Raw genomic sequence first — 13,867 nt, 5'->3', positions numbered from 1 at the left:
GGCTGACTAAAACAGAAAGTTATACTCCATGTATGTTTGCTATGTCAAAATACATTCTACTGTCATGTATAACTAAAAAGAACAAATATTTTAAGAAAGAAAACCGTTAGCAACAACAAATTAAAAAAAAGAAATAATAAAGTCAACACAAATGAAAGATCACAATGACTGAATGCTTAATGAATATATCAACATGTAAGTAAATAGCCAAGTAAATATAATTTGCTTTACAGTATAATATTTGTAATACCTAGTAGTTTTTGTATATAAAGAGGTAAAGCTAAAATTTTTTAAATCAAGTCTTTCCAAACTAGTCAATAAGAACTGCCAAATTTGTTCCCCTTCTACTTCAAGGGATTTCTATCTATACAGTTATTTAAACCAAAGATACGTTTAGGAAACAACCTTGACACCACTAAAGTTCAAAATAGGCTAAGATTACCTCTGGTTAAGTGGAAAAATCAAGAAAGACTTTATGGTCTTTGAGCTGCATGAAATTGGTCATGAGGAAATGCAAGAAACACAAACAGAAGGAAGATCTTAAGTAAAAGCAGTGATACTAGACACCACAGGAAATAGTGGCTTCTACATTCAGCTACAGCAAGTAAATATAAAACTACCTTTATTTACTAGTTTATCAAAAAGGACATTAAAATACACACAATTACCCTTTCAGACATGATAAATTTAGCCCCACATGTAACATATTTGTTTCAAATGGTGGGGAACACATGCATAGAAGTGATAGTGTGTGTATGTGTCTGTGTGCAACTGGGAAATGAATCATGGGAACAGAGACTGAACAAAAAAGGTAATTTCATTTATTAATTCAACATGTTTTTATAAAAACGTCCTAATATGTTCACTAGTACTCTGAAAGCACAGAAAATATAAAAGAACTCTAAACTCTTGGAATGGGAGACTTAAATCTTAACTAAAATATACATACATAAAATATGAAAATTATAATATGAAGCAAGAAACTTTCTTAAAAAAACAATGAAGTGAAACTTAAAAAAACCTAGAAGTCTAGTATAGACCTTAAAAGGAAATAGCAATTAGCAAATAACAAAGGAAAAAGGTATGTCAAAGCAGACACTTCTGGGGGCTGGAGTTGTGGCTCAGTGGTAGAGCATTTGCCTAGCAGCATGAGGCATTGGGTTTGAGCCTAAGCACCACATAAAAATAAAATAAAGTAAAGGCATGTTGTCCATCTACAACTACAAAAAAAATTTTTACTTAAATAATTTGCAAAACTATTTTCAAAAAAAGCAGATACATAGGCAAATGTGTATGACTAAGTAGATAAAAACAGATGACTAGGGAGAGTGGAGGCCTTAAATACCAGTTGAAATTTATTCTATAGACCAATGGTTCTCAATCTTGACTGCCATTATTTATATAAACGTGAAGCCAGGGTTGAGAATCACTATACAGATATTTCAGAACCAAGGAAGATTTTTAATCCTTTTTTCCCCATTGTCCCATATGTGGAATACCTATAAAGACTTAAATATAGTATATAGAATACAGTATATAATGCAATGATATGTTATTATACAATAATGATATAATTATAACATTAATATTAATGTAGCAATATAAGCTCTAGATTATAATTTCCAAACCATTTTAATGCACCTGTGTTGATTTCTTTGAAATATATGCAGAACTGAAAAGCTAGGGCTTAGTGGGTTAAATAGGAATGAACACATTAAATTTATTTTAGGACTATCCTTTTTCTGGCACAACAGAAGAAATAGAAAAAAGATTTAAAATCTGAAATAGTAAAATATAAGCACTCATATAATTCTATTTCCAAATACTATCTTCATTTTTTGATATCACAAACTAGAAAGCAGTGATGAGTCAGAGCAATAAGAACTGAATAAACTCTCTTTTTTCACCTCTAATTTAATATCTATTAAAGGATGTTTTGGGGAATGCTTTACTGGTTTAAAAAATGAAAAAAAAAATACCTCTCATTATAGGGCAGGCAAAATTTCAATAAAAATTTCCATTAATTAACAATCTGGGTGGCTAAGACAGGAGAATTGAGTTTGGGGTCAGCCTAAGCAATATAATAAGACCCCATCTCAGAAAATAAAATAAATATTTTGTCTATTAAATGATTTGTTTATTTCTAGATAAATAACAGTAGGAATCCACAGATATGCTTCATAGAATAGAAAAGAAAAAAGTCTCAAAATTCAGTTTCTTAATAACTCACCTGAATTCACTTTTTCTTTTTACAGTTTCTAAAAACAATGTTGAAAAGCTCTTTTTAGTTTGTGGTTGAATTTCATGTTCCAAATCCTGTACACTTTTCTGAAATGTTTCTGATGGCTTCCTTTCTTGTGGTCCTTCTGGTATTTTATTGTTTACTTCTGATACTTTATTCTTCATTTCTACTTTTTTCGAAATATCTTTATCTTCAAAGTTTAACCTAAAAGATCAAAAGGAAAGCAAGCTAAGTGCACCCATAAAGTTCATTATTATTGACTCAACAGTATTGACACAGGCCACTTATAAAATTTTGCACTGAGCCTTACAATGGTTAAATTATTAACCAAGGAAATGTGCAGCTTAGAATACTGGATCTCAGAGCACTCTCAGAGTACTGTGACAGACTACACTTTGAATAGTAAAGTCATAGACTATTAGGACCTAAATATTAAGACTTAACTCCTTGGCTCTAGGAAACACATAAGACAGATCGGATATTAGATTCCTTGCAAAAGTCTACAACAACAAAGGATCTTAAACAAGCTACTTTTCTTCCTAAAAAGGTTAAAGGAACTCCAAGAAATGGAACCAGATTTATAACAATTCATCTGCAATAATATGTATGCCTTCCTAGCCTAGAAATGACTTAATATGTATCTATATTTGCAATTATAAATAATATGGTAGGAATTAATTGTTTTTTAGGAAGCCATAAAAAACTTACATAAGAATATTTTTCCATAGACTACAAAAAGGTTTACTTCTTCACTTCTCTGAAGTATACTTTAAGCCCTTCCTTATCAATCATAAAATGAAGATACAGAAAATAGTTTTTCTCACAACATATTAATATTCCTTAATCATTACTGCAAAACTACATGGAAGACTGAATTACCACTATTTAATACAAACAGTAAAATTTTTAAGGCAAGATTACTGCTATTTAAATAAAGTTTACCTTTTTTTGGTTTTAAGAGAAATCTCTGTACTTGAAGACAGCATATTTAATGAATTTCCAAAAGAATAAGTCTCTCTTTTTTGGGCAAGAGATGAAATGGTATTTTGTGATAACGATGTTTTTGCATCCGAAAGAATGGCAGGCGAGCCAACAGATAAATAAAATTCTTCCTCAGCTTCATTGGGATGGCCACTTAGTTTTTTATTTGACATTTTTTTCAAGTCGGGTGTATTTCTAGAGGCAACATCAGTTGCCGGGATTTTCTGAAGAACTTCATGGGCCTGTACTAGAAGAAAATTATACAAGGATTCTTATTGATTAAAAAATAATGAGACTCAAATGTGCTTTTAAAAATTCAGTAATATTTTAATTAGAAGTTTGTTATGCTTACAAGCAAAGATCTATGATTAAAATACAAAAATACTTTAAAAGTTCTAATGATTAATTAATGAACTGTAACATTACCTAAAGCTTTGAAAAGACAGAAATACTCAAAGAAAATTCACAAGTTTATTGATAGTCTTAAAATATGAATAAATCTATGAACAGCTAAAAGGAGGAAGTAATCTAGAGAAATCACAAAGATTCTTCTATCTTTAGGTTAAGAGCTAGTAAGCAAGGACAACTACATGAGCATTTTTATATATATGAACACATACATAAGGGATCCACAGAAATATAAAACAATTTATATTTATGTGTGTATATATGTAGACATGTGTATAACTATTATATATGTGTATGTCAACAGAAAACATGCTTGAATTTACACACACACGTATGTATAGTCTTCTTTAACCCTCCATCTTCAAATATCGAGGAAAAAGAACAGCTGGGTAGTATTCATACTCGTTCATAGCATGAAAAGCAAAGACTAAAAACTTAAAGTACAACCAAAAAAGGTTTTTGATTCTGAAATGAGATGGCATTTACCTGTTTCTCCCTCAAGTATCACTAAATTCATTAGAAATTATTCATCAATAATAGGACTCTGAAAGCTGGGAGAAAGAAGGCAGACTCAGCTAGCAACCTCAAGAAAACCATTAAGCCCAAGCTTTCAATTCTGTGAATATTTCAACAAAATCAACACAGGTGCATTAAAATAGGTTGGAAATCATAATCTAGAGGCTATATACATAATCTAGAGGCTATATACATAATATTAATATAATATCATAATCATATAATTATATATTTACTATTACATTCTAAGTCTTTATAGGTATTCCACATCTGGAAGATGGTACAAAATAGGTTAAAGAACAAACAATGTGGTAAATGTCTTGGGTTTCCTGTTCATCTGTCACATTCCTAGACTGGGCAGAGAGAGGCATGCAACCTAGAAACAACATTAGGCAAAAAGGGAAAGGGAATCCACATTCTCTGATTAAGAGAAACACAACAGAGAATAGTGAGAAACCCCAACTCTCACTCCACATGGTCCATGGGGCACACTCCATGCTGCTTACTATGGTACAGCAACAAAGCTGTGGACTATGCTATAGAACAATAGCAGAGAAGGAAAGCCCTCTATCACCCTAGGTCCACTCCAACGGTGGCAAGAGGTATGACCCATAAGCAGCTACAGAGCAGTGAAACTTCTGTCCTTTCTAGTCCCTGCTTCACATCCCAAGGTAATGTTTGAATGTGTACCACACTTCACTACCAAGGCAGTTGAACATTTAATTTGAGTGAAGAACAATGTTTAAGAAAGCCCAGCATAACCCATATAGGATGACAGGCCTAGCAGTTTCTGACTGCAATCCACCATGAATAAACAGGACATCAGGAGGCTCATGAAAGTACTTTGTACCCACCCCAGAGACACTTTAAACCCATGCACAGGAACTGAACTAGAATTCTAACATCATCAGAAGATGAAGCAGAACAAAATACTACTGCTAGGAATAAAAACCACAAAAGGAAGAACCTACACATTAAAACAAAACAAGTCAACTATGTGTTATAATAACAGACTTAAATATGATCAAAGATTTCCAACCCTAAAAACCCAAATATCCAAAATACAATAAAAATGATTAACATATCAAAAAAAAAACAGAATAAAACATAATCTGAACAAGAATATATGATTAATCAATGGCCACAAATAGCCATTTTTATAGATGTACAGTACTATCAACATGTTTTAATTTAAAACTCCCTAATGACGGAAATGTTGAACAAATCAAAACCACAATAAGAGACTACTTTGCACCGTTAGGACAGTTATTTAACAACAACAGCATAACAGAAAAGAACAGCTGGTAATAATGTGAAGAAATTAGAACCTTGGTCACTGTTGGTAGGAATATAAAATACCAAGGAAACAATATAGCAGATTTTTAAAACATCAAAAAAAGCCAGGCATGGAGCTAGACATCTGTAATCCCAGCTACTGGGGAGGTTAAGACAGGAGGAGTGCAACCTTAACTATTTAGCAAGACCTTATCTAAAAGTTTAAAAAACTTAAATGAGTGGGAATATAGACCAGTGGTAAGTCACCCTAGGTTCAATCCCCAGTATTGCAAAAGAATTTTTTTAAATAAATAAAAATAGACTTGATAACAGTGTGTAAGTCGAGAATTAAAAGTTTTTCAGTTATTAGATCTGCATAGTAAATAACTCTATAATGTGGTCACATAAAAACCACCACTTAAATTCACCAAGTCTATGGGCCACAAATCTGGCAGGCACAGCCAAGTATAGCTTATCTCTGCTCCCGTGGGGCCTGGAATCATGCACCCAAGTCTGCGACCAGGAATCATCTGAAAGCTTGCTTAAATGTCTGATACCTGATCCTAGCTAGAGGCTAGGTGCTTATTTCTCACCATGCGGGTTCGTTTGGACTTCCATCAACCAAGAACAAATGAGAAAAGAGAAAAAAGAGAGAAATAGGGATCTTGAGATCGCCAACAAGCCAAGGAGTGTCATATATCCTTTGATAACATAGTCTTGTATTACACATTCCATATTCAATACGGGATATATAGAAACAATCTCATTGAAGTGATCTGGGAAAATGATGCTGACCTAAGTAAATTTAGAAATGAGTACAATCTACAAGACCAAAGGCAATGACTACATAAGCTCTATAGTCTAGTTGATTAAAATGACTCCACAGGGTGTGAGTCAACAATTCTGATGTGGTTATATATGTAAAAGAAATTTAAAAACTAAATAAATGAATGGTAAATGATGCATGCCAAGTTTTTCACTCACAGAATGGGTGTTTACAGACAAACATAGGAATATAATAGAATAATCCACATGACAATTCATTAGAGTTGGAGACATCAGTATAGACTCAGATTCAGTTTAATACAGATACAAATAGTTAGAAAAAAATAATAAAATTAAGAAACCTCTAGCAAAATTGACAAAGATAAGAAAGGACAGGAATCATCAACATCTGGAATAAAATAGGGTATATCATAACAGATCTTGCGGCCATTGAAAAGATAATAGAATAATGCTATGAATAATCTTGAGCTCATAAATTAAAAAAGTTATAAGAGATAAATGAATTCCTCAAAATCTACAAAAGTTTAGCCAACATGAAATAGATAATCTAAATAGTCCTGTAACTATTACAGAATTGAATTTATAGTTTAGAAGTTCTTAAAAAAGAAATTTCCTTTATCTGTTGATTTCACTGGAGAATGTTACACCAAACATTCAATGAATTAACATCCATTTTGCAGTCTCTTCTAGAAATCAGAAAAGGAAACAGTTTCCATTTCATTTAAGGCAAATACTACCTCCTACCAAAACCACATAAACAGCATTTAAAAAAGAAAACTATAGATCAATATTTCTACAAAACTTTTATGCAAAAATCCTCAAAAAAATTTCAGCAAATCACACCCAATGTGTGTAAAAAGCAGTAATACACACATGATAACTGACATTTATAGATAACTATGTCCAACAAGAGCAAACATGTTTAAGTATCAATGAATCACTGATAAAGAAAGACAACATCCTGGGTCATAAAATAAATTTTCACAAACTTAAAAGAAATGAAATCATATAGTACAGGCTGTGCCACAAAAGAATCAAGATTAGAAATTAGGGAAAGACAATGGAAAAATTTCCAAACACTTGAAAGTTAATGCACTTGTAAATAATCAGTAGGTTAATGAAGAAAGCCCAGAGGATATTAAAAAATATATAGAAATATGTGAAATCAATAGAAAACACCAAAATCTATAGAATGCAGTTACTGTATTGCTAAGAAGGAACTTAATACAAAATGCATACATTTTCAAAGAGCAAAGATATCACAAGTCAATACACCATGATCAGTGGACATAAAATAACAGATCTCTCTCCTTAGTTGATGACATGGTTAAATGGCTTAAAGGAAACTAAAATTCAGATGCTAATTTTTTAATGTTTAGAATTAATTTAAAAAAAAAATCTTGCTAAGTGTTAGATTAGAAGCTTTCTTTATTTAAATAATTAGCCCCTTATGACTAGGAAAAGTTCTATTCAGAACAGAGCAAAAATTATAATAGAGCTAGAACTAATAAGAAATTTAGTAACCCAAAACTAAACAGTGGGGAAAATGGGGACCCAGGAGACAGACTAACATTTTTAAAAAATTTTTTTCATGGCAAAATATAAAATAACATAGAATCTACCATTTTAGTCATCTATAAGTACAAAAATTCAGTGATATTAAGTACATTCATAACATTATGCAGCTTTTAACACTATCTAGAACTTTTTCATCATCCAATAAAAGTTCTGTACCCATGGTAACTCAACATTACACCTCATCAAATCCCCAGCCAAAAATAAATGATTATAAGTGTTCGATTTGTCAGTTGGAAGTAAAATAGGAAATAGGTTAGGAAATAAAATGGGAAAAGGACAAACAGACACAGAAAATTCATTATAATCTGATAAAATCAAATTCCAATAGCCAATAAACTTATGAAAAGAGGCTCAAAGTCAACAGCGATCATGAAAATGGACACTAAAGTAACAATGAAATTGCTAACACCAACAGAACTACCAAAATCTTACAAAATATTAGAATAAACAGTCTATCAGGTAAAAATTACTCTTTCATTGTTGGAGTGAAAGAAAACGGTTAACAGTCTCTTCTGAAAGAAGGTAAAGTGACAGACACATACCCACACATGTGTTTATACGTTTTTTCCCTTATAAGCACCAATGAAGGCAAGGAAAGATTCAAAATCAGTTACTTCACCAGGATGATGGGAGTAACGATCACATTTTTCTTTTAAATCTTTGACTCTTCCCAAATGAAGCAGTACTCTTCTAATTTGAAAAATTAAGATAAAGAAAACTTAGGGTGGCACATGCCTGTAATTCCAGCAATTCGGGAGGCTAAGCAAGAGAATAACAAGTTCTAGGCCAACCTCAGTAACTCAGAGACTGTGTATCAAACTACAACATAAAAAGGGCTGGGAATGTAGCACAGTGGTGGAGTGCCCCTGGGTTCAATGCTTAATGTTAGCAAGTTCACTGAATAAAGGAAATGGAACAAAAGGAGAAAAAACAAAAAACAAAAAGTACTGACCATGACTTGAGATTCAAAAAACATATCAATTTCACACACACAATATATATTCACACACATACACACACCACACAACTTGCCAAAAACATACCACATTCATTCCTACCAAGGCTGACCCTGACCTTGTCACTTGAACTACCACATGCTCCACCTATGGCATTTCTAACTTTTTAGAAATTAGAAATTATATCTAGGCAAATAACACCCACAAGGATGTCACCAACCTGATTTATTGGCAGTTTCACTTGGTTCTACAATGACTTGCAGAGGGGCTTCTTTCTTCCTTGAAGAAACTGGAACTGACTTTGGATGTGATTTCTGGCATAGAAGATATATAACAGATTTACTTTATTAAATTATCAATTCTGATTAAACACATTTGTTCTTTTTTTTTATGTTAAATGGGAAAAAACATTTTAAAACTGTCGGTAGAGATATATGCTAAAGTAACTACTGCTACTGAATAAATTATGGCACACTCATCTAATTTTACATATGTATCAGTAAAACAAACCATAGTAACACGAATAGAATGAAAAAATGATTGTTAACCATTTTATAAAGTTGCAAAAGTACAGAATCCCATTTATGTAAAGTTTAAATAGATATAAGGAAATAGAAAATACTGTACTTAGGAATTCACTCTATGCAGGAAAGAGTTAACATAGCTGGCCTGATCATTTAAAGGGCCCTCTTACAGGACTAGCTAGCTCTTGGATGGCATCTGGACATTTGACTTTCAGAATGTTCCCTCCCTTACCAACTGTGCTGTGCCAGCAGCCTACCAAGACTATCTGTATAAACTATGTGATTTAGGTAAACAACATTTCTTGGAAGGTATTCTAGAGTATAGAATTTTGGTGGAAGGAAGAGTGTCTTTGGGACAAGACACCAATTGAAAGGAAGCTGAATTTCAAAAGACTTCCTAGGTATTAAGACTATACACATTACTACATTTCACTGCTTTTAGCAATGACTGCATGGTCCCTTTGGGGAGCACCAGAAGCCTGCACATGGATTCCTCTGTCTGCCTTATCTCTCTTTCCCTTACTGACCCAGCTGTCTATCCTGATTATATGGCTATAATAAATGTCAGTCAAGAGTACAACTATACGACAAGTCTCATGAGTCCTTCTAGTGAAGCATTAATAACTCTGTATAGCAGTGAGACATCTATTACAAATGGTGGTAGAAGTGCTGACACAGATATCAGCACACATACATATGTGCTAGAATGAAAATGAAATTCAAAACAGTAGTTACCTCTATGCAGAGGAGAAGAAAAATAGGATAAGAAAAGGACATTAATACATGAAAGATAATCATATTTCTTACACCAAGTGATGAGTGTAATGACTGTTCATGTATATTATTTTTAATCTTACAATTGTTACTTTTTTTTTGTAAATCGGAAATATTCTAAGCCATACGTATTCAACGATTTTATTTCAAATATGCATACTCTAGGGAATTCAATTTATGTACAAAGGAGGTATAAACAAAGATGTTCACTGTATAACTGATAGAAACAACCTAACAATCTACCAAGTGAGAAATAAATAATAATGGAATCACTGCATTACTGTTCAGTAGATACACTACGGAACTCGATTTCATAAAGAAACAAAGGCTGGCTTTCATTTACTGTTTCCTCTTGAGACCTTATTAATAATAGTTAAAAACATAAAAAACAGAAGGATGAAGAGGAAAATAAGGGAGTAGATGAGAGATATCAACAACAATTTTTTTTAAGTTGAAAAGCAGATTAGTGGCAACTACTTAGCCCACAGAGAAATGAAATATGCTAGCAATGGAGAAAGTCCCAAAGTCGACAGATTTATGTTTAAAGACACTAATTAGAAGTACAAGACACCTGCAAAAGAGGAAGTACAGGTGGGGCCCACAAACATCATTGTTAAAAGCAGGCATAGAAAGTAATAACACAGAGCCCCTTCCCTCCTAACCGTATCAGATTAGACTTTAACTCTTTTAAGTTTCAGCATCATAGAGACTATGAACTCAGTAGCATTAAGATGGTTAAAAGTAAGGGTAATGTACTAAAAACAGATATTAAGTGAGAGCATCCAAATTGCACCTTAACCTTTGTCTACAGAACTGACAATATTCTCGTTCAGAATCATATCCCCAATCAGGAGAAGTTTCCTTTTCAGAAAAACTTACCAGGCTAAGAGAAAAAAACTACAGCTAGATATACCTAGATATTCACAATAAAATGGCCCAAATGGTTGATTACTTTACCGTGAAATCCAACAATCCATAAGTTTTATTATGAATACAGAACTTCTCATACATTTTAGTTTCCTACCCTTAAATATGGCTAAAGACCACTGGACATTTGACAAAAGGATCAAGAAAAAAAAAAAAAATAGGCAAGGAGCAAAGTAAGCAAAAAAAAAAAAAAAAAAAAAAAAGTACTTATAGGAAACAAACTGTAAGAAGAAATTAAAAGATTTCATCAAGAAAAAAATCTTAACAAAAAAGGTTAGAAGAACCTCATATCAAGTCATATAATAAAATTTTAGATCACTAAAAAAGATATGATCCTAAAAACTTGCAAAGAGGAAGAAATAGTCACTTAACAAAGGATCAAGAAATCAAAACAATATTCTCAATAAAAGGAAAAGTTAAAAAAAAAGTAATGTCCTAGATAAAAAAAAATAAAATAAATAATAAGGCAATATCTTTTTTAAAAAATGTAAGGGAAAGAAATTTTCAACCCTGAACTCTGAACCCATCCAAATTATCCATCAAAACTATAAAATCATGGTATTTTCAAGTTTACAGTTTTATATCCTCAGAAACATACCAAAGGATGAGTCCTACCAAAAAAGAAAAGATCAAGAAAAAGGAAGATTAAAGATCCAAAACACATGAGCTGCAATTCAGGAGAAAAGAAAAGGGTATCCCTGCAAACAGAGCAATGGGAAATCACATGGCAACTCTTCTATGACAGGTCTAAGGGTAGCTAGGAGTGGGGGAAAAGAAATCTTCCTAGAGAGATCTAGTAAGGATATCTCCAGAAAAAAACCTGAAAATGATCAATTATTTGATGTGTCTACATATATATACTGAGAAGACATTTACACTTTTACCACAGAAACTGATGAAATAGTTATAGAAGCACAGAAAGTCAAATGAAAAAAGTCAGAATTAAGAGAAAACTAACAGCTATACATAGAGAAAATTTAACCATCAATACTCTACACAGTTATGACTATTTAGTCTTAATAATATAAACACTAAGTACTGATCCAACCAAACATCATAAGGGATACACAAACAAAATGAAGTATATATGTTGGGGGAAGGGTGAAAGCAAGAGTGATATAACAGCCAAAACTTAAATTGCCATAGGAGAAAGTCAACAAATAAAAGCTAAGACTGGGGTGGGGAGGGAAATCACAATATAGTGGTACAGCATTATTTAAAACCACAGAGGCAAAACAGCCAGAAGAAATAGCTAAGAGTCAAAAAAACAAGTCAGAATTTGGGGGAGAAAGCAGGGTCTACTGTTTTATGTAAGCCTTATGGAACTATTTAAAATTCTACATACATTATACCTTTGATTATAAAAATTATTCTTCCAACAATCTTTTAAAATATGTAAAAGGAGAAGGAAAAAAAATAGTGAATTAACACAGACTGTTGAATTTTCTAAACTGCTAATGACAAAAACACTCTGACAAGACCAAAAAAGAAGCAAACAAGCAACATGTTGAATAAAAAGAGAAACGACTGCAGATATGAGAAGGATCATAAAAGAACACTAACTACAGAAAATATTGAGAATAGAGGAAAAGGATCATTTTAAGAAAAATACAAAAAGCCTAAACTGCCAAAAGAAATAGGAAAAATTTAATAGATAATCATTAAATAAATTGGTCACTAATACCTCCACCCAAAACAACCCCAAATGTTTTACAAATGATCTAAATTTAAAAGTACAGATTATTTTTGCTTAATTAATTCTCATAAGAAACAGGAAAATTATTTAATTTATGAAATGAGGTTATATTAAGTTAAAAACAAAGGAGTCATGTCATGTTTTACTTAAAGATATAAAAACATAAAATAACTAGGGCTGAAGGTATAACTCAATGGTAAAGTATGTGCTTAGCATGTACAAGGTGGGCCTGGGTATAAACTCCAGAACTGCAAAAACAAAGAGAAGAAAACCTCAATAGAAAATATACTATCTTGGGCTGGGGTTATAGCTCAGTGGTAGACCACTCACCTAGCAGATGTGAGACACTGGGTTTAATCCTTAGCACCACATAAATATAAATAAAATAAAGGTATTGTATCCATCTACAACTAAGAAGAATAACAAAAAAGAAGATATACTATCTTGCATAATTAATTCAACCTATCTTCTTGAATATATAATCAACAAAAGATAAGTTTCCCTGTACAGTAATAAAAGGATTTCAGTCTTCAGAAAACAGACTTGTCAATCTGATTGGGAACTTTAATGGTTGCCCACTTTCCTAATGAAAGTATTATCTAAGAATAAATGAAAAATGATTGCTATAATTAGACAGAAAAATTCTAATTCCTGACTCCCAATTTCAAACATAAGATACTTAATCAAAAAAAATTTTAATAACTCTGAATTTTATAAAGTGTGAATGAGAATATAGGATTCTCTTTTTTCTTTTTTTAATTTATTTTTTCTTTGTAGTTATACATGACAGTAGAATGTATTTTGACATATTATACATACACAGAGTATAACTTTCCATTCTGTGGTTGCATATGATGTGGAGTTACACTGGAGGTGTATTCATGTATGAACACATGAAAGTTATGTCCAATTCATTCTACTGTCTTTTCTATTTCCAACCCTGCTCCCTTCCCTTCATTCCCTTTTGTCTAATCCAAAGTACTTTTATTCTTCCCTCCCCTGCATTGTGTGTTAGCATTCACATATCAGAAAGAATATTTGGTCTTTGGTTCAGGGGACTGGCTTATTTTACTTAGCATGATAGTCTCCAGTTTCATCCATTTACTGGCAAATGCTATAATTTCATTTTTATTTAAGGCTGAATAAGATTCCATTTTTTGTGTGTGTGTCACATTTTCTTTATCCATTCATGGGTTGAAGGGCA

At 32.2% G+C, this 13,867-nt stretch overlaps 1 protein-coding gene across 2 annotated transcripts in view; it reads right to left on the bottom strand.

Moving 5' to 3' along the window:
* Window positions 1–13,867, bottom strand: part of Cenpc (centromere protein C) — an 80,848-nt gene that overhangs the window by 54,289 nt on the left and 12,692 nt on the right. Inside the window, exons 5-7 of one of the 2 annotated variants that reach the window (XM_047566567.1) lie at window positions 8,963–9,056; window positions 3,185–3,470; window positions 2,231–2,446 (exon numbers count right to left, since the gene is read on the bottom strand). In XM_047566567.1, coding sequence (XP_047422523.1) covers window positions 2,231–2,446; window positions 3,185–3,470; window positions 8,963–9,056 — 596 coding nt within the window. Of the gene's footprint in view, window positions 1–2,230; window positions 2,447–3,184; window positions 3,471–8,962; window positions 9,057–13,867 lie in introns of those variants that run through there. The other variant, XM_047566568.1, reaches the window with a different exon arrangement.

This window comes from Sciurus carolinensis, chromosome 10 (genome assembly GCF_902686445.1).
Source record: "Sciurus carolinensis chromosome 10, mSciCar1.2, whole genome shotgun sequence".
NCBI classification, from domain to species: Eukaryota; Metazoa; Chordata; class Mammalia; order Rodentia; family Sciuridae; genus Sciurus; species Sciurus carolinensis.
This window is presented reverse-complemented; position numbering and strand designations above follow the sequence as displayed.